This window comes from Porites lutea, chromosome 5 (genome assembly GCF_958299795.1).
Source record: "Porites lutea chromosome 5, jaPorLute2.1, whole genome shotgun sequence".
Classification (NCBI taxonomy): Eukaryota; Metazoa; Cnidaria; class Anthozoa; order Scleractinia; family Poritidae; genus Porites; species Porites lutea.
The window spans coordinates 45728652-45755629 of NC_133205.1; the positions used below are offsets into that span (position 1 = coordinate 45728652).

Consider the following 26978-nt stretch of genomic DNA (forward strand, 5'->3'; position numbering starts at 1 on the left):
AATGTGGCTTAATTAGCCTATTTAATTCCTATTTGGCTTTTTCCTCTTGTCATTTTTCTATGACAACGTTATTGCAGTTAGTTGTATCTACATGTGTATTATCAATAATACTTAGGTATTTCAGTCATGTAGTCTGATTTAAGGAAAGTGCTTTAAGTTTTAATCCATTTGAGCTAGCTTTTGTAGACTGGCGCCACTTAGGTAAAAATCAGTATACTAATACGGTAGTATTTCTCGTCCTGTTTAATATGCTGCCATCAAATTATTACTCCTTCCATAATAGTGATGATTTTTATTGAAATTTTTAAGTGGTTCTGAGAGTGGCAAATGAACAGAATAAATTGAGCGATTTGTAAATTATCCGCGCTCACGCGCTAACGTCCTGCCATGTTTACATACTTGTTTCCGGTAAGGTGAAGGAGGAGCCGGAAACTAGTAATAATCGCTCTCCATCATGCAATGATGGGGCAATTGCGTACGTACCGGCACAAGAGTTAAAACAATATTTGAAAATTTTTTGGCTGCACTCTATCCTTTATTACGCAAATATAATTGTAAGTATTGTTTACTAAAAACTACGCCAGTACCAAAAGAAATGGCCATGGGGTACACGGCGTTCGGTTAGTCCCGCTCTAAAATGTGTTCTCGCGTGCACTGTGGCCCTATTTTTTTTTTATTTCCGTAGAGATATTATTCTCATGAACTCTTTTCCTCTCATTCGTTCACAAAGAAATAAGCATTTTATGCTTTGTTTCCATCTAATTTTAGAGTTATAGTAGTGTCATTGCTCTCCTCAAGAGGGCGGAAGGTATTAAGGTTTCAGCCAGTCATATTTTAAGACACCGTATAAAAGATAAACAAGCGAATGAACAAGGCGTTCCTTGCGTCAGTCGAAAGAGCGGCCTGCCATATGTGGAAAGCTTGAATTTTTTATGAATTGGCGGCTGTCCGATCGCTGGAAGGAAATCGTTGCTGGTGGCTGCGCAAGCGGTAACATAATGCATCTAAAGTTAGGATTCAAATTAGCTTTAAGCGCCAGTTATTGATATGCAAATCCAGAGATGTAGTTGCACGGTTCGATTTCCACGAAGTGAATGAAAGACGCCTATTCAGCCGGCCCAGACGAAGCCGATTAAATTTCCAATGGATTTGTTGTGTTGCCTGTGGAGATGTAGTTGCTTCTTGGTCAGTATAAAATCTTTATTTTCGTGATCCCGTTGGGTACGTTTTGGGAGATCGCGGAAGCCGTTCTTTCTTTTATCATGGTGTTCATGGCGACGATTTTATCTCTCGATGATCAAACGGGTGACATGCCTGACAATCTTCAGCTTGCTGACGGCGAAATATCCATCGCCTTCTGGTCTTTCGTGTTTGTATTGCTTCTCATTGTAACCGTGTGGTTTTACATCACACAAATCGCGCCCATGCGAAGGTCTGTGCGTCAAGTCGAAGAGGAAGTTGACAAAGAAGAAGAGGTCGCAAAGAGAATTCTTGAACATTTAAGCAATGATTTGCGGTTTAAGAACGAAAAGTCGAAAGATGAAGGCTCTGAAAATACTTCTCCTGTTCATCTTACGAAAATAACAGATTCCAGCATCTATGAGTACGTAGACGACGAAATCCATATTCATTACTCGCAGTACGCATGGGATGATGACAGTTACAACACAAATGATTTTCCAGTTGCGACTGGAACCGCTCGAAGACATTCAATGGAAAATATGGACCTTATTTTTCCCGGGGTTTTACCGAGTATTGTTGAAGAAGAGGAATTAGAAGAGGAAACTGACACCGATGGCAGTGAGAAATCACAAGAAAGCGGCGATTTTGATGGTGATCAATATGCGGGGGACTTAACTAATTTTTCTACGATTTACAAGCCGAACGGTAACAACAATGTGGAGTCAATAAATAGCTTACTAAACAAGGAGCAAAATAACCTTGAGTGCGGCGATATAAATATTGTCATATCTTTGGACAATCAGGAGTTGCAAGCGAAAACCTCAGGTACGAAACAAGATCGCATGTTAAATGATGATCAGCACGGTAACAGCAGTCACTCGCTGTACTCATCGGCGGAAGAAAACAACGTACTGAACGTTAATTCGTCAATCGAAACTGCAACAAAGCAGCAAAAAAACGGCTCTTCGTTTTCTTCCCGGACTAACAATATTACTCAAGTAGAAAATACAAAAAACTGCAAAATTAGCACTCCAACTGCAGAGCCACGTCACACCAACAAAGAATTCGAGAGCGTGATGGCAAAAGTAGATTTCACTTCCGGTAGCGTCGACACTAATTTAGACAAAGACGACAACTGCTCACAAATCATCCCAGGAATATCGCACGACGATGTGATCGAACAAACTCCAGTGTTTACATTATCTAGCTCTGACCTTAAGCCAAGTTTCACACAAGATGCAAATGAGTTTGAAGAACATGAAGTTAAAATATGCACATCTAACATGCAGAAAATTCCCTGTGTCGCCGAGGATCAACATTCCGCACATGATTTCCGCTTAAAACATGTAATAAATCCAGAACATGTTGTGAACAACAACCTTTCTGAAGAAGTGAACAAAGTTGTTATGGAACACACCGGGGGATTAACAGGAAGAAGTCAAGTCGGAGAACTCCTTTTATTAAATGGCTTTGGCGATGACATAGCTGATTCTAATGGCCACACAACCCACGCTTGGACATTTTTTGCTATGTCGGGTGGCGATGAAACAACGACGCCAAAGAAGACAAACTTAAAGGAGGACGTTCAATCAGATAAAATGGAAATTCCATCAATTATCGTTGACTCTTATGACGAGAGTTTACCGATTGATAAGTCGATTGTTGATGTGGACTCAAAGGTTGTCATGAATGGACATGAAATAACCTCGCAGTATGGCGATTCATTTGAAACTGACATTGATATTGATGATATTGATTTGAGCGAAAGTGATAACTTAGACAACGAAGGTGACTTTAGCATTTATTTTAAAAGACACGTCTCTGTTACAGACTTAGATAAAATTCTGGCAGAGGAGGGACAAGATGATGTAAACTGTAATGCTGGCGATGTTTTGGAAACAGATCTGTCAATTGAAGACCTTCAACGAGAGCAACCTGAAATCGACATACCAAGGACTAGTAATGAGGTATTGCAAAAGACGGAAATGGATAATACGCTTTCAACGATCGAGAAAACATGCATGGAAGACGAAATGGACACGAGTATTGAAAAGTCTAATATTGTTAGTACAACATTAAGTGATAATTTAGAAATGCAAGCAGCAAGCGATGAGGACCTTGATGATACCGACTCAAGCGATGATTCCCTCCCTAAGAGTTACACGGTAGAGTCGTTGTTTGACGATGTTTCGTTCCAAAAGGATGGTGTTTATGGTGAATTAGTACTGTCCCAGCTTAATGAAAATCATGGCAATAAACCGGACGAAAGTAGTTTCGATCCTCATGGTGACGATTGGCACGGATTTTCGGAGGAAATCAGGCGTGAGCGAAAACCATTTCTTTTTACAATTCCCGAGGACGATGAGATTGGACTCGCAGAATTTGACAGCATCATAGAAAACTGTTTTGTTGGAGCAATGGATAATCCCATTTATGATAATGAGGTAACCCGTACCAAGGCAACCGAGCAAGAGAAACTATTAAATGCTCCTATAGCTACAGTGGAAACTTTTGACTCTGATCTTGATCTAGATGAAGTTGAAGAAAGCAATAAATCTGAAAAAGAAAAATATGAAGGAGAAGCAACTGAGAATAAGCAGACGCTGGATTTTGTCGTGACAAATGACGCTGAAACGGAAATAGACAAAAAGGATGGCGTGACGGAGGGCAAGAACAAAAGCAATGGCGTGACTGAAAATAGTGGGAACATTGGTATTGCAAACGTCGAACAAGGAACAGTAACGACAATTAAAACTGATTTTGATCTTGAGGAAATGAAACCTAGCAATAATTCCGACATAGAGAAACACCATATAGAAACCGCTAAGGATGAAGAGATTCTCGAGAACAGAACTGATGAAAGCGTTAGTGAAACTACAAACAGAGTTGAAAGCGTGAAGAATCTGGCGGAGGGCAAAAACAAAGACCCTGAAGAAACTGATCCTCAAATGAACGTTTCCAATAGAAATGACGTGATTCAAAGAAGTGGGAAAAGTAGTGATGAAAATGTTGAGGCTAAAGACGGTCCAAGGTCAGTGAAAATTGTGAAGAAGATCAAAATATTTGTCAGGAAAGAGGTCACCGTTGCTGAAGAGGGTAATATTATGGAGGACTTAATTGTAGGTGCAAAGCAGGTCACTGAGGATGTTGCGATGAAAGAAGTGGATGAAAAGATTATTCCCGCGTGTCGCGAAGCCAGTAACCATCATCCATACGATGTTGTTAAATCAGAAATTTGCCCAGTTGATCAGTTTATGAAGTGTATGACCTTTCATGAGGAAAAGTGTAATCATACAGAGATCAATGCCAAGGTTTTGGAGGTCGTAACCAAGACAGACCAGTATTTTTCTAATGAACCCGAACCCAAAACAGTGCCACGCATGACTGAAACTCAAGGCTCAACCGCACGTCAGCATCTTGTTTCTGTCGACGCGAATGGCCTGGCAGACACCGTCGATGACACAATAGAGGCTCAAGTATTACCTATGGAGGCTCAAGATTCAGAGGGTGAAATTAAGTATGTTTCCGCCTCAAACAATCAAGTAAATACCAAAGCAGGGCCTGCCTTGAAAGTCCTGACTGAAAATGAGGAGACTCTCTTGTCACCCATGAATGTCCATGCTCTTGGCAGCGAGGTCACCCAGTTTTCAACTCAAAACTCGGTAGAAAATAATAATGTGGCGATTGTCGTAGGACGGAAGACAAGAGTCGTAGCTAACACCATGGAGACGGAAATGTCACAAGTGAAAGCCCAGGAAGGTACCACCTCTAAAGATGTTACGCCAGCAGCAAAGGGAATAAATAAAACGACAAAAATTAATGTTAAAGAAAAAGCAAGTAAGACCGCTGAAGATTCAAATATGAGTAACAAGATTGTCTCGATGCACCCTTCTACTCAGTCTCAGGAGTGTTCTTCCATAAAAATAAACGTTTCTGACGTTCGAGGAAAACTTACGAAAATTGGAAACAGAGAAAACAAGCAGGTATGGTCTTCCAGAGTATCGCCCCCAACAGCTTTGGAAACAGAACCTCGTAAGGTATACCTTTCCTCTTGCAATATACGCCTTACCAAAAGTCATGAAGATCTTAGACTTGTTGAAAGAACGCCTGGAAGAAAACAAGAAAGTATTGAAGAGGAAGAGGTACCTGACACGCAATCGTCGCAAAGTGAAGGCTCACCAACGCCGACGCCCCCGGAATTGAACCGTCCTTTCTTAGAGGATGATGTGTTCAAGTCGGTTGAACCTCCCTCTGTTCACACGGCAAAAATTACTGTTCAAGAGGTTGTAGGTGACAGGCAAAGGATTGTAATTCTGAATGTGAAGAAGAAGGTTCATGGCAAAGCAAGATGGAAGTCGCTTAATGACCTTGACTCTCTGAAGATGGCCTTGTCTCCACGGCGAAGTAGCGATTTAGGAATAGGCTTTGCAGGTGTTCCCGAGGAAGGAGAAAGAATCGAAGAAAACAACATGAAAAGTGAGAAGAAAGCTTCTATACAGATTGTACCTGTCGTCGAAGTAAAATCTCGGCGAGACCGCAGATCCCTGCCTGAGATTCAGCCTACAGGACAACTTGTCAAGGCACCTGTCCTCAGTGCAACTGCTCAACAAAGTTGTGAGACCCTGACAGAAAGTGAAGTTGAAAAGACCTCCAAAGATAGCGTTATGCCTGTATTACACGAAGAACCACTGCAAAATTGTCAACCTGTGATAGAAAAGGAAACACATGCCTATTCAAAGTCTAAGCTGCCCATAATTAAAGCTACAGCACTGCAGAATCGTGAAACCAGCCCTGGAAGTATGAAACAATCAGAAATATTCAAGGCTACTGTTACATCAACAGTTGAAGAGAACCTTTTTAAAACTAGCAAAACTGAAGTGGAGGCTAATGTAAAGGTTGAGAATCAGCCTGAAATAAAAGCGCGCGTTTCACGAATATACCCAGAAAAAGTTAACAAACCGTGGATAGGTAGCGCATTGGTTGCAGAAGAAAATATACAAAATACCAAACCACCGAAAAGAATAACCCGTGTGCATGATATATCACGAGCTGAAATTATTCCGAAATTAGAGAAAGAGAGCGTGACCAAAATTGCAGATGAAACCACCAAAGGGAACAAGATCAAAATTCACGTATCTCATCCGTTATCGTCGCCAGATATGAAGATGGATTTTATCCAGCTTAGCGTACCTCCTTCTGTAGAAGATGTCCTGCAGAAAGGGCTGAAAATCGAAAGTGGTGCACCAGAGAGATCTTCTACGTTAGACGATAGTCGGCGGCAAGAACGTGAATCTGGGTACGGAAGCTTGGGCCTAAGTCCGTCTGCGTCTGTTAATACACAAGTAAATAGTGTTTTTGTTCTAGAGGGAGCCAACGAGCGCAGCATAAGCAGTCTTAGCAGTATTGATGACGAGGAGTTCGGAGGAGAAACTCTTGGAGAGAGTAAAATTATGGTTACAGATCTAGATGCCTTGTTAGCTCAGCAAGGTGTTCAACCACCAGCTAGTTCGGACTTAAAGAAACCAGAGGTAAAAGAAAAAGTTCGAGTTCTGGCGCGTATGGAACCGGTTCCAGAAAAGGTTGTTCGAATCAACAAAGAGGAAGACAATGATGGCGTGGTTATTCGGCACGTCAAACACGAAGAACCTATCGTTGTACAACCAATCATCATAGCTGACACAGCTGAGCAGGAGGAATCTCAAGTGATTTCTGCGTTCTTAGTCAACGATGGATACGATGATGATGAGCTCGATGAAGTATTTTTGGAGGAGTACACGCCGTATCACGAACCTGATAGGTCCTCCAGTCGCACACACAGCAGCGATGCAGATTCAGAAACCTCATCTGTAAGCAGCTTACCGCATAAGCACCGACATCGACAAACAAGGGCAGCACTCGAAGCTGGAAAGAGTGGAATGAGAAATCGCACCGAATCTAGTGGTTCGTCTAAAACAGCTACCCCTGTTGCAGAGTTAGAGAATGAGGGTGCATCAACTTCTTCTAGATCAAACACGCCCAAAAGCAATGGGTACGAGATCTCGCGGGACGAATCGTTTGCAAATTACTCACCTGAGCAAACGCATAACGTGAAAATGGAGAAGCCAAGGGACTTTACCTCTGCTTTTACTCCCGCTTCCCAAACAGCAGAATTTCGGCGTCCACGAGCAAGGTCTCACGGTCATAAGTCTGACGAGGAACTTGTTGTTCAAAACAGACTTCTCGGAGATAGTTTCCAGGACGTTAAGACATTTCCAGGGCTCAATATTGACAAAGAACGCTTTAAGGAGGCCGCTGACAGTCGCAAATCAATGCCTGATCTGTCTGTTAGAAAAGATCAAACGATAAACGACTCGCCATATCTGCGCGGACTAAGTGCACACACTCGCAAGTGGCTCAGTCAGAATGTTTGGATGGATCCAAATGGGCCACAGGAGGAGGAAGACCTCATGACTTCAGACATGTTCTTGTACCCGTCCAATCGCTTTCAGCCAGGATCAAACATTGATGCTAGTTTCCTATCGTTAGCCAATGAAAGAGACTTTCCTGATGATATATCGGTGTCCACGTTATCAACTCGTCCTCAAAGCCCAATGTCAGAGTTTTCGTTTGCTGGGGAGACACCCTACTGGGGACTTCGTAGAGGTTCAACAACCGTGATCAAGTGTTCGAATCCGCGGTGTGAAAAAGAAGAGGTTTTGTTTACCGGCGAGAAAACCACCTACACTTCTTGTCCTGCTTGTTTTACCTACTACTGTTCGCGTACTTGTAGACGTATGCACTGGACTGAACATAAGAAAGTCTGCTTCTTTGGTCGAATAAACAGTTATATCCGTTCGTTTATTTACCTCTGTCATAAGAAGGAGAGTCTGAAATTCCAGCTTTCTCAGATAGCTAAAGATGGCTACAAAAAGAAGGGTCGTGGCAGTGTTATGGTGACATTTGCTTCTGCACAGTTGGCCAGAAAGTTCATGACTAGCGGCTGCACATTTTTCCCCAGCCCTCCAACGTACTCCTCATTAGTTAATGTCCGTGCAGAAGGAGTCATCAGTAAACATAAGATCTCGTTAATGCAGCACGTCCAAGACTACCAACCCGAGGAAGAATTTGTTCTTAATCTCGCTATAATTGCTGGTAAAATGGAGGATCTTCCCGCCAATCCTGTGCCGCGAAGGAAAGTTAGTACTGTCCTTCAAGTAATTAAGATTCCTTTAAGCAGTAAACTCAAAGAGACGCCGCCTGCGGCTTCTCTTCCAAATGACCCGAATACTGAGATAAAGGTTTTCTATCTACCGAAGTGTTCTCGCCACGAATTTGTCACTGACAACGAAGCCCGCAGGCATTACTGCAGAAACATTTCCAAGAATCTGAAGCAGTATGGAATTCGACTGAAACATGACTATCCGGATGTGTATGAGAAGCTTTGCCGGTATGTGGATCAAAATATTCACTTCACTGAACCTCTCACGGTGTACGGAAACCATGGAAAAAAGATTGTCATGTGTAAAATAATGCCTGAGACTGGGAATGATGAGACCAAGACTTAATACAGCTGTGGAAGGTGTCATCAGGTAAGGCTGGCCTCTTCGTCATTACATTATGGGTTGGGTCACCTCGTAATCGTAATCATATCGGCACAAAGGCACCATTCCTATTTATACGCTCCGCAATTATTTGGTGCTTAACTTTGAACTCTCAGAGTACAAATTTATGGTTGACTTCACAGATAATTTGTGTGTGTTTTGTTTAGCATAGCGCACACCCCTAAAAAGGTTTACCAGGTCGTTACGCATGTGAAAGCCTCGAAAATGGTACGGAAGAAGCTATGAAGAGAAAAGAAAAGGAAACGATCGCGACGTTCTAAAAATTTCTTTTGGAGAAGTTATATTTCATTTTGGCACATGTCTGTCGGTTAAGATCGTCAGTAACTCTTTTTGACTAACTCCCTGCAGCTCGCTGGCCTAGTTTTTAGTCCTGTAATATTTTGAACAGACAAATTGAATTTATTATTATAGAGACTAGTTGATTGTTAAGATATCAAATTTCAATGATAGATACGCTTTTTAAAATTAGTCTTTAAATAAGAAAGTATCTGCTACGATTTATGAGGTACAATATTTGAGATTATAAAAATGTACGTAATATTGTATATAGATGAAGAAAGGATTTTCTTCATTATTAAATTTATTATTTCCTCTCTAATTTTAGGTTTTCTTTGCCTTCATCCATATCATATCACGTGTACCATAAAATATTTAGTGGCAACTGAAGTTGCTTTGTTGTATAACTTTATTTTAACCTTTTTGTTTTTTAGACCTTATCTTCTAACAACCCCATGCTAAGCCTTGCAGAGCAGACTAGCTTCTATTCAACGACGCCACGTGGTTAAGGTGGCTTACTGTCTTGAAGATTCAGTTTCGCTGAAGGGGAAAAGTCGTATTAGGCCAAATACGCCTCCTGAAGAAGCATTTTTAAACAACTTCCTATCCGAATGAGTTGTTTATTTAGAGTATCTGTTTATCAGTTGTCTCAATATCAAATTGCACGAATGGACGATTAGTTTTAATTGGCTGTTACAGCAAAAAATATCTTTTGCGATAAAACAGTTTGCATTAGTTATCGGACAGGCGAAATCGGTCAGTTAAACAGCTAGTGAAGATTTAAACTGGAAATACCTATCCTAACCTATTTTAACCAATCACAATGAAGGAAAAATCCTGAATTAGAGCTTCAGTTTGAGAATTAACTTGTCCAATCATAAAAAGACTTTTAAGCGATGTCTGTGCTTTGGAAAGTTGTCCAAGCTGGAAGTCACTGTGTAAGTTTACGTAATAACTGACAAGAGATATTCATTACTCAGAGTTTTTCTTATTCTGGCATTGATACAACTAGAAGCATATAACTTACCTTTGTCTGGTAGTTCAGGGATAATCGTGTTCGTAATTTCAAATCACCCCATTCTTCCGGGAATGCCTTTCTCGGTCCATTACTTCACGTGGTCGTTGTTATTGAAATCCAAAAGAAAACTTATCTGATTTTAGACATAATAATCATGCAGATGTTTTATCTATACAAGAAACAAGAAATGATTATGCAACAATATCATTCTAAATAGATGCCGTTTGGATTTCATGAAGTTTTCCATTTAGAGCACAGCAGCAAACGTTTGATCATACATATGACTTTCTAGCAGTTTTTAGGGTTAGTGACTAGAAAAAATTAATTTAATTTTTCACATGGTTTTTAGCATTTTCCGTTAAACATCTCTCAAAACAAACAGGCTGGGTCGTTTAAACGCAAAATAGCGCGCATGATAATGGCGATCAGACAAGGATTGCAACTACGAAACGTAGCCAACAGGATTGTCGTAATGTACATGCTTGCGCAATCTTACTATTGTGCTTGTCTTTTATCAGTGATGTATCCATTACAGGGACGTTTGTTTACGGGTTGATATTCTTAGTAAATTGCAACGAAATAAGGACTTTTTGAATTCGTATAACTGATGTTGTTAGGCTTGCTTTCCATATTATCGACTGGATCCCTTGAGTCGTCTCAAATTCGTTCAAGTGATACAGACGACCACATGGGAACACCTCTAATTTGATGCGCGCCGACGTTTGTTTCGACCGGAGCAATTCCCTGGATAGGACCGCCGCATATACAGCTATTTCTAAAAAGGTTGTCGGAAAAACTGTGCACGCGACAATCCCAAAAGGTAATATGGGATATGATTAATACACCGTTCCTGACACTGTAGCTGTCGAACCTACTTTTATTGCTTTCCTTTAGCACTCGCAAACATACGTTCATGGCCTCTCTTGCTATTGTTTGAAATTTCTTTGAAAAACAGTGAACTAAAAACCACCCACAATACCTTTCGGGATTGTCGCGTGCACTTTTTCCGACAACCTTTCTCGAAATAGCTGTATATATATCTACATTATCTTACAGTCGTCAGTGTGGTGTCCATCGTCTCAATGTTTTCAATAGATCGATACCGACGATGTTGACGATAATATGGAGACCAGGTTTTGAACAATTTTGTTTATTTAGCATGAATATAGTAGTATTTGCATCGAGTTTAGGAAGCGAATCTGTGCAAAAGTGTGAAATTGTTATACATAAACGCAAACAGAGTGAACATTTACAACTGTAGACTCGATTAACAGCCGTTAAGCGCTCTTGCGAGAGCAGGAATAAAACTGGACCCGGCCCTTAAACGGGTGGAAATCCGCGGCGAACCTATTCCCTGGGATTAACTTAATCATTTTGATGCATTAACACTTGGTAACCTTTGAAACATGTATATATTATTGTCTATTTACCGCCCCGCTGTAGTCAAGGCATACATTTTGAAGTAGCTAGCTATCGAATAGTTTTTATTTATGTGTAAAGACGATTGCTATGTAATCATTCCTAAAAAATATTGGTTATGGTAAAACAACACGTAAATAAAGTGTTACTGTGATCAATTTATTGGTTTTAAAACAATGTTGCTTTGGCGACATCTAAGACGAAATCACTTTTCGAGGGGGTAGATGTGGGGTAGAAAAAGGGAGCTTACCCCCTAGGTCTTGATCGTAAAAAGGCAATTAATTAAACACGCTTATTATTATTATTCTTTTTTTTTCTGTTTCCACAATCAAAGATATAAAAAACTGACCCGCAGTGTAACCGGTGTTCTTCGGGGCGGGTTAGTGAAAATATTGGCATTGAAATGTGTAGGTAAAGCAAAAATAAAGATAAGTGTTTATTAATGGTATGTTTGCGGAAGACATAGAGTCAACTCTGTCGTAATCGACCACCCTTGGTGCAAAGCAAGGAGGTGCATGGTCGTCTACGGGAAAAAATCAAGAAAATAAGCTCAAAGTGAACTGATTAACTCGAGCACGTAAAGGTATTACCTAACAAGCTTAATTTTTTCGCAAACAGAAAACTGGCAAAAATGTTTGACATCAAATAGCGCTTGGAACCCGAGGGGTACTCCAAAAAGTCTTATAAGGTCGAACCCAATCGAAGTCAATCGAACGATTAGGAGTTCGATTGGGTTTGATTACCGAACGTTCGATTAGCGGCTACCCTAGGCTAAAAGTATCTTGAAAGCAATCACCATGTATTTAAAAGGAAAGGTGGAGCGAGGGATTTTCTGGTGACATGAGGAAAAATTACGCTCGATAGAGGCATGAACATAACCTGAACCGATGATGGTTTTTTAAATGTAATACCCCAATTAAAATTGGAACACAAAGTGTAATTAATTGCTCTTTCTTATAACTCCAACCTGGCTTTATCAATAGCCATGAATATGGAAATATTCTAGCTTGTCATTTAAGTTGCAATCCGACTCTGATCTTAAGCGAAAAAGACAAAAACGCAGGGTTTAGAATCCTTAATCATGCCGAGTATGACACTGATTTCCGTTTTTTATGATATCATCCAACTAGAGATTACATATCAAACAAAGTTCTGACAGTTCTTGGTTCCCAGTCCTGGTATGCATTTTTGCTTTTTTTTTTAAATGTCTCATTATCAGCAACTTTTATTAACAATTGTAACAATAAGAAAATATTTATCTTACCTTACAAAGAGAAAAAAAATCTCTATAAACATTTTACAGCTGCTTTAATTTTGGCCAAACATTTGCGTCATCGTTAGCATAAAAAAACATTAATTTTCCCCTTCAGTAAGTATGTAAATTTTTAACTCTCTTTAAATATGTAAGAGACTGTTCCAATGAAATCGATGTCGAGTCATCCGACAAAAATACAACACTGATGCATTCGCCCGTTTGCTGTGTTTTAAAAAAGTACACAGGGAAGGTATTTTTGAGGAAGATCTTTGAAATTTTCCTCGCACCGTTAATGCACGACTATATACGGGGCTTTATGATTAATTTCTCGTTGACTTTTTTTAATTTGTATAAATCATGTCGGATGAAAAAAAAAAGATTCAAACAGAAAAGAGACAAGCTGCCTATGCCCTCTCGTAAAAGCTTTTAAAAGGGTACTGACTCTTGAATAACCTTGGAATCTTGAGACTGAGCAATTTGTAAACGATAAATGAACGATTTATTCATGTTGATAATAAATCATGGACTTGGTGTTTGGCAAATATCACGAAAGATTGGACTGACGACTCTCTCTTGTTTACAATTTTAAAGCGATTTTCTTCGCACGTTGTCGTTTACATTATACGTACAGACCGTGTTAAATTCTTGGCTTCTTTGAGGACTGAATGTCCGTGAATGTTTCTTGCCCTTAAAGGGAATTCTTATCTGTGTGATGACTGCAGGTTCCTTGTTGCGGGGTATTGGGGTCTTGGGGAGGTTTTTACCAATGACCACCGCGATGTTTAAGACCATTTCTTGAGCAGGGGAGTAATTATTTACAAGAAAAAGAAGAAGTTTTTGGTGTTTTGAAGAAACACCGGAGTCTTTTAGTTCTTGAACAGACGAAAAAGTCGGTCTATTTCTAGGATTGCGAAAATAGTCCACCCCGCTTTCCACAAAGAGCTCTGCGGCTTTCGGTGACAGAAAAATCATCATGACAGCCCCACGTCCTTTTGTTACAAATCCCTCTCGAGCGATTTCGCTCAAATACTGCAGTAACAGACAATTTTCGTTACACATATGAACAATAGATTTCATATGGCTGTTAACTTGTCCATAATGGCAGACAAGACGATGTTCCTTCCAGTGAGTTCTTCGACATTCAATACAACAATAATGTGTGAAACACGACGGACAAGATTTGAAATCCAGCGCCACGATTCCTAATAGTTCTTCCTGTTTTTGACACGAAGGGTTTTCGCAAGTGAAAAGTTTTCTTTCCATAAGCCGAGGCGGCTTCGGTGGCAGTCCGCGGGGAGGTTTCTGAGGTGGTGTTTTCGCAGTATGTCGCGGTAAAGTGTTAGATTTAGAAGGCGACGGCGTCCGAGAATTTTTTGAGTTGTCATTTACATCCAGTGAAAGAACACTGGCATTTGAGGCGAATTCTTCTTGAAAGTTACAAGGTTTGGGCGAATATTCCAGCGGAGGATGATTTCCGTTCATTGGCGACGCGTTGTAACTTCCCTTTGCTTTCCCTCGCTTGTGTTTGACTTTAGATGGTGAAACAGGGACCATGTCTTCATACTGGGGCGAGCGACGACGGCTTGCTCGACACCCACCCTTCCCAATACAGACGTACATTTGCACGCAACTCAAGTGAAAGTAAATTTTGTTTTCAGGCTGCTAGGTGCTTGCCTTCTGTGTCAATTTACGAGACTAAACGTCACAGTCAATATATTGGTCATTGCAAAGCAGCTGTTCTGGAACAATGACATTTAGACGCTTACTGGATGTCATGCATATCCCTTTGTATTTTACACCAATCAGATTATTGGTCAACCAGCAATAGGCGGGCCAAACATTGTAGCTCTTTAAAAACCAATCAATCGTAAAAAAAAAGTCAATCGTAAATCATAGCTCTGTATAACGCTTGTTGACCTCACAGAATTGTCATTGTAAGAATTAATTTCGTTTTTGTTATTTTCTTTGTACATGTACTCACCCTTATCCAATAAAAGGTTATCTTATTGGCACCCTGTGAGTCTTTATGTGAAAGAAACCTAACGGCTTTTCCACTAGACAAACAAGCCAGTGGCAGATCCAGAACTTTAGATAAGGGGGAGACGGTCTCAAAAACAATTTTTTTTCCGCCCTTCGGGCCTCAGTTTGGTCTAAAAATAAGAGGGGGTGGGACCCCCAGACCCCTCCCCTGGATCCGCCACTGCAGGCAATGCAAAAATGCGATAGCTATTGTATGTAAGCATGTGTGTGTCACTTTGAATAAGTAACGGCGTATTTAAGTCTGTAATATTCGCTATTCCACGAAGAGGCAGGCTAATAACGTCGCAGTCATGAATGAGTCAGTTTATCCATGTCACTATTAAAGGGAAGGTCCAATGAGGATTTAAATCGATAAAACAAATGGCGGCAACCAAAAAAGCTCAGCTGATTGTTTATCATGTTTATTGCTTTTAAAAAGAAATACATACTGACCACACAGTTAATCATGATAGTGACTTGAAACAGCGAAGACGCACTTTTATTCGTGCCGTGTTTAATTTATGAACATTATCTTGTCTTATCTTATCTTGATTTAATAAAGAACGTTAAGACAAGAGTGGCAGTATCCAAAATGCGAATTTCTTGCCACTTGCTACCTATTAAATCTGGGCGCTACAAGAAGATACCCAGAGTTGAGAGGCTTTGCCCCCTTTGTAATAAATCCGAAATTGGTGATGAATTCCATTATTTGTTGAAATGTACCCACTCATCACTTTCTCATATAAGGGGTATCTTCTTGGAGAGCCTACACTCGGTTAACAGTAATTTTACGAATATGTCTTGTAAGGCACTATTTTTATATATCATTTCTATGCACGATGAAAACATCATAAATCTCACTGCCTCTTATATTGAAAATATTCTAAATTGTTATGCATCCGAACTGTAATTATAACTTTCTTACCATACGAGTAGCGTAGAAGCCGTACATAGCCAAGTAATTTTTCTTTTATGATAATATTCAATTGTTCCTTTCTTTCTTACTTAACTTTTATTTTACTTTTTTCATTTTTTGTTTTGATACTGAAATCTTCATGTCGAAGATAAAGTCAATAAAGTTGTTGTTGTTGTTGTCTTAATCCTATTTACAGTTTTATGATAAACTACTACTTAAAAAAGTTAATTGTAAAAGATTAATATTTAGATTATCGAATATACCGGGTAAATATGAAGAAATATCTCCTGCATAAATAAACCGTTGAGTAAGACACTAGATGCATGCGTGATGACCAATAACTATGAAAAAGTCAGGTGGAATCCAATGCTTCCGGCGAATGAATGGAGCTGATTCAGTTTATGGGCGACAAAAAAAGAGTTTCAGTTTTATATTGGAATTAAAGGATTTGGAGTTTTAAATTTATTTAAGGGGCGTTCCCATCAAATGACGGTCGCCATTGTTGTTTGATCAGTTCACCCGAATTCATTGCCCAGAAACTAGACGTCAACTAGTCGGTTCCTTTACAAAACTTCCTCGCTGATTCCATGAGACAGCTCTTACCATGCCGGATGAGATCTACCCATTGAACTATATTAAGTTATTTGTTAGTTTGTCAGTCCTGTTGAATGCTTTCAAGGAAAATATGAGTAGCGTGGTAACGACGCTGCAATACTAATGTGCTTTGATATTTATGACCCTCAGTCTTGACGCTTTGGAACGAAGGGGGGCTCAGCTGGAAAGCTCGATTGATGTGTTACCTACACGCTAAAAACGTGTCCAAAAAGAAAAAAACCGATAGCACTAGACGGAAAAAATATCTTTTTTCATTCTAAGCTGCTCAAAGATGGCCTCAAGATGCATTTCATGTTTAACAAATTCTCACGACATCACAGCGCCCTCCGCCGTACACCTCAGGTGACACTATAGCAAGTCCAGTCAAGCTGTGTTACCATTAACAAGCGGTTGAGAAAGGCGAAAGATAGAAACAGAAAAAGGTGGCTCTATCTTAGCAACCCGTACACTGATAAGAACGTAATGAGGACAAAATGTATGGTTTTCGGTTGCTGGCTAAGTCGGCTTGGCCCGTAGAACAATGACACTTTCATGGATCTAAATGTCCATGGTCAATCTATTACTAGAGCTCTAATTTAACGTTCTTAACATACAAGTAGCCTCGAAGCCGTACCGTAGCCACGTAATTTCTATATCAATATTCAATATATTGTTGTTGTTCCTTTCTCTCTTACTTAACTTTTATTTTACTTTATTTCATTTGTTGTATATTGATTGTTTTGGTACTGAAATCCTCATGTCGAAGATAAAGTCGATAAAGTTGTTTGAAAGAGCATAAATACTTTTAAATCCCGGGTTTAAATATCTGAGCATTGTATTAGGTAATACTTTGTCCTCAAGAGAGGATAAAGGGGACAGAGAAGGCATCCCCGATACACACCCTATTCCATACGTAATTCGTTTCGAGTTATTTTTAGAATCGGGATAAAGTTACCTCGCGCGCTGCGTGGATGTTTCGTGGAGGTTTCGCATGACTAAACGCCATGCAAAACATGTCGGGCGAGAGGCAATGGAAGAGATCGAGAACATTTCTGAATATTGAAGCGAAATGAGTCTGCGCTCACCTGGCAAAAGGGAATCGCTCGACTCTTTGACAACCCGTGAAATCAGTTTAACTCGAAGTTATCGTAACCTCAGTGCTTTAATAAAATGAGAAATTTCGCCGGTCTATTGAAACCGGTCGTTTGTACAATAAAGCAAGTGGTAAGTAATATTCTTGTACATGTAATTAGTTTTACAAATTTGAATTTTATGGTAGTTTTTTTAAGTTGTTAAGCGCTGTTGATCAGTGAATGTAAATAGCGCTCTAGAAGTTGTTAAATTATTATTATTATTATCATTATAGGGCGCCAAGTGTTATTTTTGTTGAATAATAAAAGACTATTAAAAAAATGAATATCAAACCAGAAATTGCTCTTTTCAAACTGTAAATTATAAATGATCCTGAGAGAATATTCATTGTGTTAAGGATTTCCCTGCTGTACTGTTAGCTCTATACAAGAGAGGAAGGGCGATTCTTTTTTAATTTCCGTTTCGCTGACACAGCTTTAGCAGAAATCTCTCTTTACTCGTTTTCGTCGACAAAACGAACAGTAATAGCAATATCGCTCTCCGCCATTTTGTTCTGCCTCAATTCGGGAAGGACGCGTGGCTCTGAGCGTGGGTCATCCACGCGGAACACATTCGCGCTATGTGATTGGCTGTTGTCTAATCCCCCTTGGGATCTGTCTATCTTTCAAATAACTCGAGACGAATTACCTATGGAATAGGGTGTGTATGGAGGATGCCTTCTCTGTCCCCTTTATCCTCTCTTGTTTGTCCTTTAATGACCACATCATCAGTAAAACATTCGCAGTCTTGAAAGCAGTTATCGAAGGTACTTGGGGTACTTTTTAGTTCGAGGCAGGCGTTGACACTGGAAGCTGCCACAGTCGAGTCTACGCAGCAGCCATGGCCTTCTCCATTCTTGGTTGTTGCGAGGTCGAGCAGGTACAAGTTCGATCAGAAGGAAATGATAAAGTGGTTGGCAAGAGCTGCGCAAAATACTCTTTGTTTTCCCTCCAAAATTTTGCATAAGAATATTTTTCAGTTTCTATAGGGACGATTGTAAGTACCAAGAGAAAATGAAAACAATGCTCACTCAAAATTTTGGATGGGAAATAATTAAGAGCATTATGATATTTTGGAAACAACCTCGTTCCCAGATTCTCTCGGAGAAAGGCCTATTCTTCAAAAATCTTCAAAAATGACCAAATATGGTCATTTTGTAAACACCAGAAAAAACAGTGTTGTTGTGTTGACAATGGTGTTGGGTTACACTAAAGTTGCAAGAAATCACATGAGATCGTGATTATCATCAAAGAAAAGCTCTCTCTAAGAATAGTACATATCACTGGGTTATGTGTCGGAAACTCCGAAACTTTGCTACCAGGGAAGGATCGACGAAGACTGAAATCAGAATATTATTGCAACCTCATTAAAGAGGCTAAGAATGACAGTCCGGAATGTGGAAATCCCTTAAAGAGACTCTTCCGTCTAACAGTGTAGGGGATGTAACAGAAATTAACACGGATGGCGGTCGTCAGTGCTTGTGTTCCTAACAAATCGCTGAAACTTTTAACAAGCACTTCCCCTCAGTTGGTAAACGCTTAGTGAAATCTTTCCTTAGAGTTGAGTTGGTCGGCGTCATTTATCGCCGATGTCAAGTTTGAATTTAAGCCTGTAAAAGTGGCTTCTGTGGCAAAGCTGTTAGCTCAATTGAAGACAAACTGCGACAGCTGGCTTGGATAACATAAGTGCGCGTATGCTTTGTGACTCATCAAATGTGATTGCCCCACCTTTGACATACCTAATTAACATGTCTCTTCGGACGGGAACTCTTCCTGGCACATGGAAATGATGATGATGATGATGATGATGATGATACCTTTATTAAAGTGTCAAAACTGTAATAGCGGTGTATAACCACTAAGTGGGGACACTAACATAAATTTAAAAAGAATAAATCAATTAATAAATTAATTAAAATTAAGAAAAACTATGTACAGTATAAGCAGGTGAGAAATTCGAGAGAACTATATACAATATTGTCTTACAAAAAATAAGAAATAAAAGATTAAGAAGTGCAAAGAGAGCAGTTAGAGCAGTTATTGTCCTCTAGTAGCATGCTAAGATCCACTTTTCTGATGTTATATTTGAAGGAGGACAACGTGGAAGCTTTTTTCACGTTACTAGGAACAGAGCTCCATACCTTTGGGCCCATATACCTGAGCGAGTGCTTTCCAAAGGAGACTATGTTGAATCTGGGTATAGTGAAGTCATGATTGCGCAGTTCATACTTAATTGCAGGCTGTTCAAAGAGAGTGCTAATGTATGTTGGGCACATGTTGTTTTTAACTTTATACATGAGAATAGCTATGTCCTGTAGTCGCCGGTTGTGTAGAGTAGATAGCCCAGCCATAGATAGTAATTGACCATAGGACGAATGTTTATCACAATATATAGCCCTAAGTGCTCTTTCCTTGATACGCTCTAGTCGTCTAGAATCACTAGCACGGCAAAAATGCCATATAAGATGACAGTAGGTTAAATACGGGAGAACAGCTGCCTTATATAACTGTAACTTATGTGCAAAGTTAACTGTAACAAATGTGCAAAGTTAGAGGCGTTGTTCGAACAAGGGGATAGATGCGATAAGGAGAATTACCGCCCTACTTCCGTTCTGCCATATGTGTCTAAATTAATTGAACGTTTCGTGCATCTTCGGCTTTATGGCCATTTAGCTCAAAGCAATTTATTATTTGATGAGCAATTTGGCTTTCGACAACGTCGCTACACTGCTACTGCTCCTTGTCAGTTTAACGATGATTTACTTAACATCGATTAACAGCATCCGGGACCAGGACGTGTTCACATGATTCGTTTATTTGGACTTCAAAGGAGGCATTTGACACTGTGGACCACAATATTTTTCTTTTAAAACTCAAGGCTGCTGGTGTGTCCGGAATAGCATTAAGCTGGTTTCAATCTTATCTGGCTTCTCGTTGCGAAAGGACTTGTAATGACGATCATTAAGACCGAGTTTAGACAGTTTATGGCTATTGGAACTCGGAAGCAACCTTCAGGCTATGAACATCAAAGTAGGTTGCTAAGAGATTAAACCTAACTCCTAAGTTAAAAGTCCAGACTGCTGCTTCGACCTCAATCTGTATATGCGTGACCATATCACAAATGTGTGTGCGTGTTAAGCAGCATTGTTCTTGCATAATATTAGACGCATTTAGAAGTATTCACCGAGAAACATAACATGATGATGATAATGAAACTTTATTAAGGTGTCTAAAGAAGCTTCCTAGCTTAGGTTAAAAACCTATGGTAATTAGGGGACACAAAATAAATAAATATAAATTAAAGTAAATAAATATTTACATATAAGCGCAGGTATAAAAAAAATTAATGACATTAACAATATTTACAGTATGACAAATATGTCTATGAATTGTAGAGATGACAACACTTGCATCCATTATCCATTAGTGTAACTATATCTAATGTACGTATTTCGTTTTTGAAACATTTTAAGGTGGTAACTTCTCTCAAGTCTGGGGATAATTTTCCCCAGAGATTGGGCCCCAAGTGGCGGAGGGAGTGCTTGCCATATGTTACCGTGTTGTACCTGGCAGCGGAGAAATCAGACTGCCTTAAGTTAAGCATAACATAAAAACTTTATTTAAGTGTCAAATGTATTGAGCTGTACAAAATATAAGACAGCTAATTGGGGACACTAATCTAAAAATACATAATAATACATATTATAATATTTTTAAAAGACAGCTTACGTACTCTCGTACATTCATCACGATTACCACGTTTTCTCGTTGATTCTTTCCGTCGAGAACGTTTCAAAACCTTTTGCACCTGTATTGCAAAGGTCAGGGGGTTCAAATTATGGAGAAATCAGGCTTTCTTTTCGCAATTGCATACGTTGTGTATTTCTTAATTCAGCGGACCCAACTACCTCGGAGCCTGGAACAGGTTAGGTCTAATCAGGCAGAAATTATGTCATCATTACCAAGTTAGAGCGGAAACAAAAAAAAGTCTCCAAATGCATTTCGAAAACGCACATTTCTACTTCGTTCTTATTCATTTGGAATTGAAACGATAGATACGTCCATTCGTGTACGATCCCGTAGTTCCCTCGAAAACCATACCCGATTCTAGACCAAAATGGGCGAACTGTTTTCAGACCAAAAAGGCCCAAAACCCCGACCCTTCCCTTATATAAGGGAGTGATCCTGACCCCTTTCATGATTGTTAGATTATACCCAGTCCGCAGTCCGCAGTTCGCAGTCTGCGTTTTATAACTAATCCGTGTTTTATACCCAGTCCATATTTTCCAGTCCGCGTTTCATACCTAGTCCGTATTTTATACCCAGTCCGCAGTCCGTAGTCCGCAGTCCGCAGTCCATGTTATACTGACCGGTGACGAAGTGACGATTCCCAGCTGTTTGCTGTATATTATAGCGCGGGCGCATGGTTGCTAATCAATATTCAATATATTGACGCGTCCTTCGATTCTGTGAATTCCGATGGTGTGAGGCTTGTTCTTCCCTGGCAACCGACTGATATAACAGTGAGATGCCTTACGTTCCTGTGACATTTTCATGACATTCAATTTCAAGGCAAATTTTCTCCCATGATCAAAAATCATCCAGAGATCGAAGAGCAGCTGATCTGACCGAGACTTGCACGCCATGTTCTGCTGACAGCTGGAAGTAAATTACGTCCATTGTTGTGACTTCCTTGCTCTGCGTTGAGGCTCCAAGGAAAATGATCGTTCATACCGTCTTATGTACTGTGCTAATTACCACGATTCACCCTCGTATACTTATTGAATCTTCAAGTCTGAGTAAGTATATAAACTTTGTTTGAGTTAGGTCCGTCCATTGACATGAGCTTTACTATTTTGTCCTAATAATTGGATTGCAACTGTAGCGCTGCTTTTTTTTTTGGTTTAGCCTATATAGACTTAAGTCTAGTTTGTTATGTTTTAGTCGCGGGATGTTGTAGAATATACTTTTTAATGCTGAAAATGTTTTTTGAATATTGCTTTCCTATTAAGTGTTTGTTTATTAAACAATGTCATCTTAAATCTACAGATATGTAGATTGCTAACGTGCAATTGTTATTACGTCTTACATGTAAGATGAAGTGTCCCTTATCTGAAGTTGTAAACCCCCGGATTTTCCTTGATCCTCCGTTCTGCCCATAAACAAACAGGCATTTTTCGTCCCTTTTATTTTATGAACAAATTAACGCCATTTTGTTGGATCTGTCCTTGCCTGCGTAGCAGGCGACGATTATTATTTGTGTTAAAGGCTGCGTGAGGGCCGGGGAACATGCGAAGAGGAGAGGAGGCACCTGCAGCTAAGGCCCTAGTGTTCCGTTTCCTGCTTTCTCTGGCTAAGAATGCCTCTTGGGAGTTAATCTGTCGCCTCAACGCATTATTTGTTAGTCGATGGAAATTCATGTCTTCTTGCATGACACACATGCGGCATGACAACGAAGAAGAACTGTTTGAATTGTATTCGCAAGAAGATATTTCAAGAGCTTAGCTCAAAGAGATTTTTGATTTCAGTTTTCATTTTTGAAAAGCATTGTGCCCAGGGACGGCGGAGCGTATTTTGTTTGGGGAGGGGGGGGCGGGGGGTGGTAACAATCAAGTGCCGGAGATGGTAACTTGTAGGGGTTCTGGGGGAATTCTCTGCCAGAAAATTTTGAAATCTTGAAGCTTGGAAATACTACTTGCAGCATTCTCGACGAGATATCGAAAAAATAAATTTGGAATCAACTGTAAAATGACAGATGTTTTAGTTCTTATTTGTTACTTGATACATATATAACTTAATACATATATGATTATCCCAGCCTTACTTATATTCTGGCCTTAACTTAGTACGTACACTAAATTGTTTTATTACAAATGCTTGACGTGTGTAGCAAAAGGGAGAATGTTCAAAATTAGTGATGTAAAATCACTTGTGTTACATGAAGATGCTAATTTTGATAGCATATAAAAACAAATTGCAAAGTTTTGACAAATCGGAGAGTGAATGCAAAATTGCCTGCGAGAAAGAGTGATAGTCGTCTCTCGTTTTAATTCACAAGCTGAATTGTGAGAATACTAAGGGAAAAGAACAAGTTGATAGGCTGAAGTCAATTTCCTCGAACAATGCATGTACAGTAACAGCAAGGGAAAACAACAAGTTCAACGGCTGTAATTAGCAGAAATAAATTTGCCAAAATTCCTTTCACGATTTTCGCTCAGGGATACAAATGAATTTGTCACACTGAAACTAAACAAAGCTTATCAATTAAATCTATCTTTATGTGTGTTCAAAATTGCTACAAGATGGCTGGGCTTTGCTTTTGTTTTGTTTTTGCTTCTGTTAGTTTTCTTTCTTTTATGCTTTATGTTTTTTTTAAATTATTTTAAATTATTTATTTTTTGCTTCAAATTGGGGGGGGGCGGGGGGGCGAAAGCCCCCTCGGCTCTGCCGTCCCTGGCGCCATCTGTTGGTAAAGAACTCTTGGAAGTGTTACCAACTGTGCACTTTTTCTGTTATTTGTTTTGGCATGCGAAGGCTGGAACTGTCTTTGCAAGCTTTGTCATTATTTCCCTGTTGCAATACATGATTCAGGATCAAGCAGCTGAAAGGTAACTTCTACGGGAATGTCAGCCTGTGACTTAAAAGAAAAACTGGACTGTTTAAAAGAAATACAGCAAGGAAAGTAAATCATTGTACACGTTGGCTGAATTGTCGAAGATAATTATTTGAATGTGAATTATTTAATAGAATATTTTGTGAAGTTAACCTGATATGTTGTATATACCTCAACTTGTAATTTTAGTCCTTTTCAAATAACAAAATCTCCTGTACTTGAATTTATATTTATATTTATATTTGTCCTGCCTAGGTTAGCATTATAGCTATTTGCAGGACATAAAATTGTAAACTTTATATTTCTTTAAATAAATACATTGTTGTTGTTGTTGTTGTCGATGGACAAAATATTTATGAATTTCATTGAAATCCCTATCGTTGATCAACACAAATATAGCAGCGTCTTTGGTTGACGGAAGCCTGGACGGGACTTGGGTTAGGGTTAGGGTAAGCCTGTTTGTTGTGTTTGCCTCAAATTTAAAATTACATCATTTGCTTTATGCAGATATAGCAAAAGTACACAAGGTTATGATTCGGCATCACAGAAGCAAAAATTTAACACTGGGAGGGAAAGAGCACAACGTTTTGGGGACCATATGGTTTCTGCAGTGGGTGTCCCAACTTAATGTGACGAGGATTGTAGGTTAGAAACAGATTGACCTAAGAAACATATATTATTAACCTACAACATACACAGTCAGTGACCTTGGTGTTTTAAGCAATCTGATTGGTTCTCTTTCTTGAACTATAATACCCTTAACGTCAGATGCCAAGGGAAACAGTTAGTTTTCTTTTCCCAATATTCGTCTTGAGAAACGTGAGGACTCGGGGGAAAATAAAGCTAATTGGTTTCCCCAGGGACCTGACATTTGTGTTCAGTTATATTTCTAGATTTTCACTTCAACAGCGACAAAAGAATAACAGGCCAATCAAACCAGTTGACTTGGTTCTTATAAGAACACAAATTTAATTCTCAAAACCACTCAAATGATTTGCAAAGTACTTTAACTTTAATTCCTTATATTATCTGCATCTTTTTTTTCTCCACCAACTGCTGTTTCTCTTTAGGGATAACTTTGAAAATCGTTTCTTAAATAACTTTAGGCTTCATGTTTGTGTTGTTGGATCTTGTTTTGTGAAAACTGGCAGTGTTTCCTGCCTTCTAGCTGTCACGCTGCTTTCCACCTTGCTTTGATCATGTGTTGTAATGTATCCCAAGTGGGGTACAATTGCTCAAATGTGTCACTATTGAGGTACATTTGATTTTAGTCAAGGCCATGTGACCAAGAATCAACCAAAGGCAGTCCCTGTTTAGTTGAGTGAAAGTCTAGGAATATAACAAGACATTATGTTCACCAAGCTAAGCGGTGAATTTATCTGATATTTAGCAATTTAACAAAATCACTCTAGTGAACTTGGAGTTTTGCCAAATTTTTAGAGTAAAAACTTTTTGAACATACAAGTAAATCATAGCGTTGAAGTTTTTAAAGGTAAGAAAAGACTTCAAAGTGTTTAAACAGCATAATTTATCGTGAAGTGATTTATCGTGAAGTAACTTTTTCAAATGCTATTCAAACAATGTTTACAAATACAGAGGAGGAGGTCGGGTGTGTTGAAAACAAAGACCCCTCACACCCCCTAAGTTTAGGGTTAGGTTTGCCCAGTGTAATGACTTAAGTGGAACCTGAATCACTCAGTTTCCCAACCCTAATCAATATAAAGTTCAGAGTCATTTGATGGGGGGTCTTAAGGGTCTTTGTTTGCAAGACACCCAAGGAGGTCCTCACAAGACAAATTTTGCCCAGAAATTTACGTTAGAAAAAAGGAAAAAGGGAAAGTATTTTAGACAATTGTACATACCAGCAAGTAAGCAAGGCAAAGAAAACTACAGATAAACAATGCTGATCATTGTCAGTACCTGCAACAAGAGACAAAACAACACTGTTTCATCAGTGAGTTGACAGAAAGCAAATAAATCTGTTCTCAGATGGGGACTATTTTTTTTAACTATGGATGAATCTTTTAAACCACTGGTGTTATAGTTAGCTTACAAAAGGATTGAACAATGATTTGCCATGTTTGAAAATACCGTGATGATCAAACTTTTCCGCATCAAACAACATGTTTACGGCTACATGTTCACTCATGAATTAACCCCTCAATCAAAAATATTGTTTTAATGGTCTCCTTCCTGAAGGTTGTTAATCATTTTATTTTTGTCATTTTTTTATGAGATTTCACAATCCAGCCATCAGACCAGGTTGTTGCAGTTGGAAAACCTCTTTTACTCAATTGCCAAGCACAATACAGCGGATCTGGAACTGTTCACATATCGTGGAGAAATAATGGTGTTTGGCTTCTACATCCAACCAACCAACCATGGACTCAACTTACAAACCACTCTTTGTATTACAGCAGCATTCCTGCACAGAGCATTGGTACTTTCATCTGTGGAGCATCAGTTACAGGGACAAACCTGGTCATTTATAGCAGAACAGCAAAGGTTCAAGCAGCTTGTAAGTATTTTGTATCAAATTACCGGTAAATTATATTCTTTGTGAGCTATCAATCAAAGTTACAAATTTTCCTCCTTTTAAATGCGTAACATACTCTTTCTTAAATGAGTGTAGTAGTAGTAGTGTTAAATGAGTGTAGTAGTCTCCTTCACAAAAAAAAACAAAACAAAACAAAAACATTAGCATGGAGTAGCAGGGAGATATTTTGTGCTTTCTTCAAAGGTTTGATAATGATGAGAACAAAAATGAAACCTCGAGCAACCCAGGATACCGCAAGAAATTTTCTGGTGGTTGAAGGCAATTTGCACCGTGTATAATTTTGAATGCACTTCGTCGGGAGGCGAAGTTGCTGTCAATTTCTATGTGCCAAAATAATCAACCTCTAGAGACTTACAAAGTTTTATTAAGTTTATTTTATTTTATTTTCACAGTGGAAA

The 26978-nt window shown here is 39.3% G+C and overlaps 3 protein-coding genes and 1 pseudogene across 3 annotated transcripts in view; 2 read left to right on the forward strand and 2 right to left on the reverse strand.

The window, feature by feature from the left end:
- Positions 1-879: 879 nt before the first annotated feature.
- LOC140938781 (uncharacterized) lies at positions 880-11652 on the forward strand. Its single transcript, XM_073388310.1, has 2 exons — positions 880-8750; positions 9494-11652. The coding sequence occupies exon 1, from the start codon at positions 1263-1265 to the stop codon at positions 8724-8726; it is 7464 nt and encodes a 2487-aa protein (XP_073244411.1). The 5' UTR covers positions 880-1262; the 3' UTR covers positions 8727-8750; positions 9494-11652.
- Positions 11653-13227: 1575 nt separating this feature from the next.
- Positions 13228-14466, reverse strand: LOC140938782 (apical junction component 1 homolog). The gene has a single exon (XM_073388311.1). It carries the CDS (start codon positions 14369-14371, stop codon positions 13337-13339), a length of 1035 nt encoding a protein of 344 aa, XP_073244412.1. The 5' UTR covers positions 14372-14466; the 3' UTR covers positions 13228-13336.
- A 6286-nt stretch (positions 14467-20752) lies between these two features.
- LOC140938449 (uncharacterized) overlaps positions 20753-26978 on the reverse strand; it is a 127712-nt pseudogene continuing 121486 nt past the window's right edge.
- The window catches only part of LOC140938795 (contactin-5-like), a 47702-nt gene continuing 42571 nt past the window's right edge, over positions 21848-26978 (forward strand). The window contains exons 1-2 of the mRNA XM_073388323.1: positions 21848-22209; positions 26260-26541. Coding sequence (XP_073244424.1) covers positions 22131-22209; positions 26260-26541 — 361 coding nt within the window. The 5' untranslated portion in view covers positions 21848-22130. The remainder of the gene's footprint in view (positions 22210-26259; positions 26542-26978) is intronic.

What these genes read in the sequence shown, in the direction of transcription:
- LOC140938781 (XM_073388310.1), top strand. Translation starts at nt 1,263, where the DNA reads ATGGTGTTCATGGCGACGATTTTATCTCTCGATGATCAAACGGGTGAC.
- LOC140938782 (XM_073388311.1), bottom strand. Translation starts at nt 14,371, where the DNA reads ATGTACGTCTGTATTGGGAAGGGTGGGTGTCGAGCAAGCCGTCGTCGC.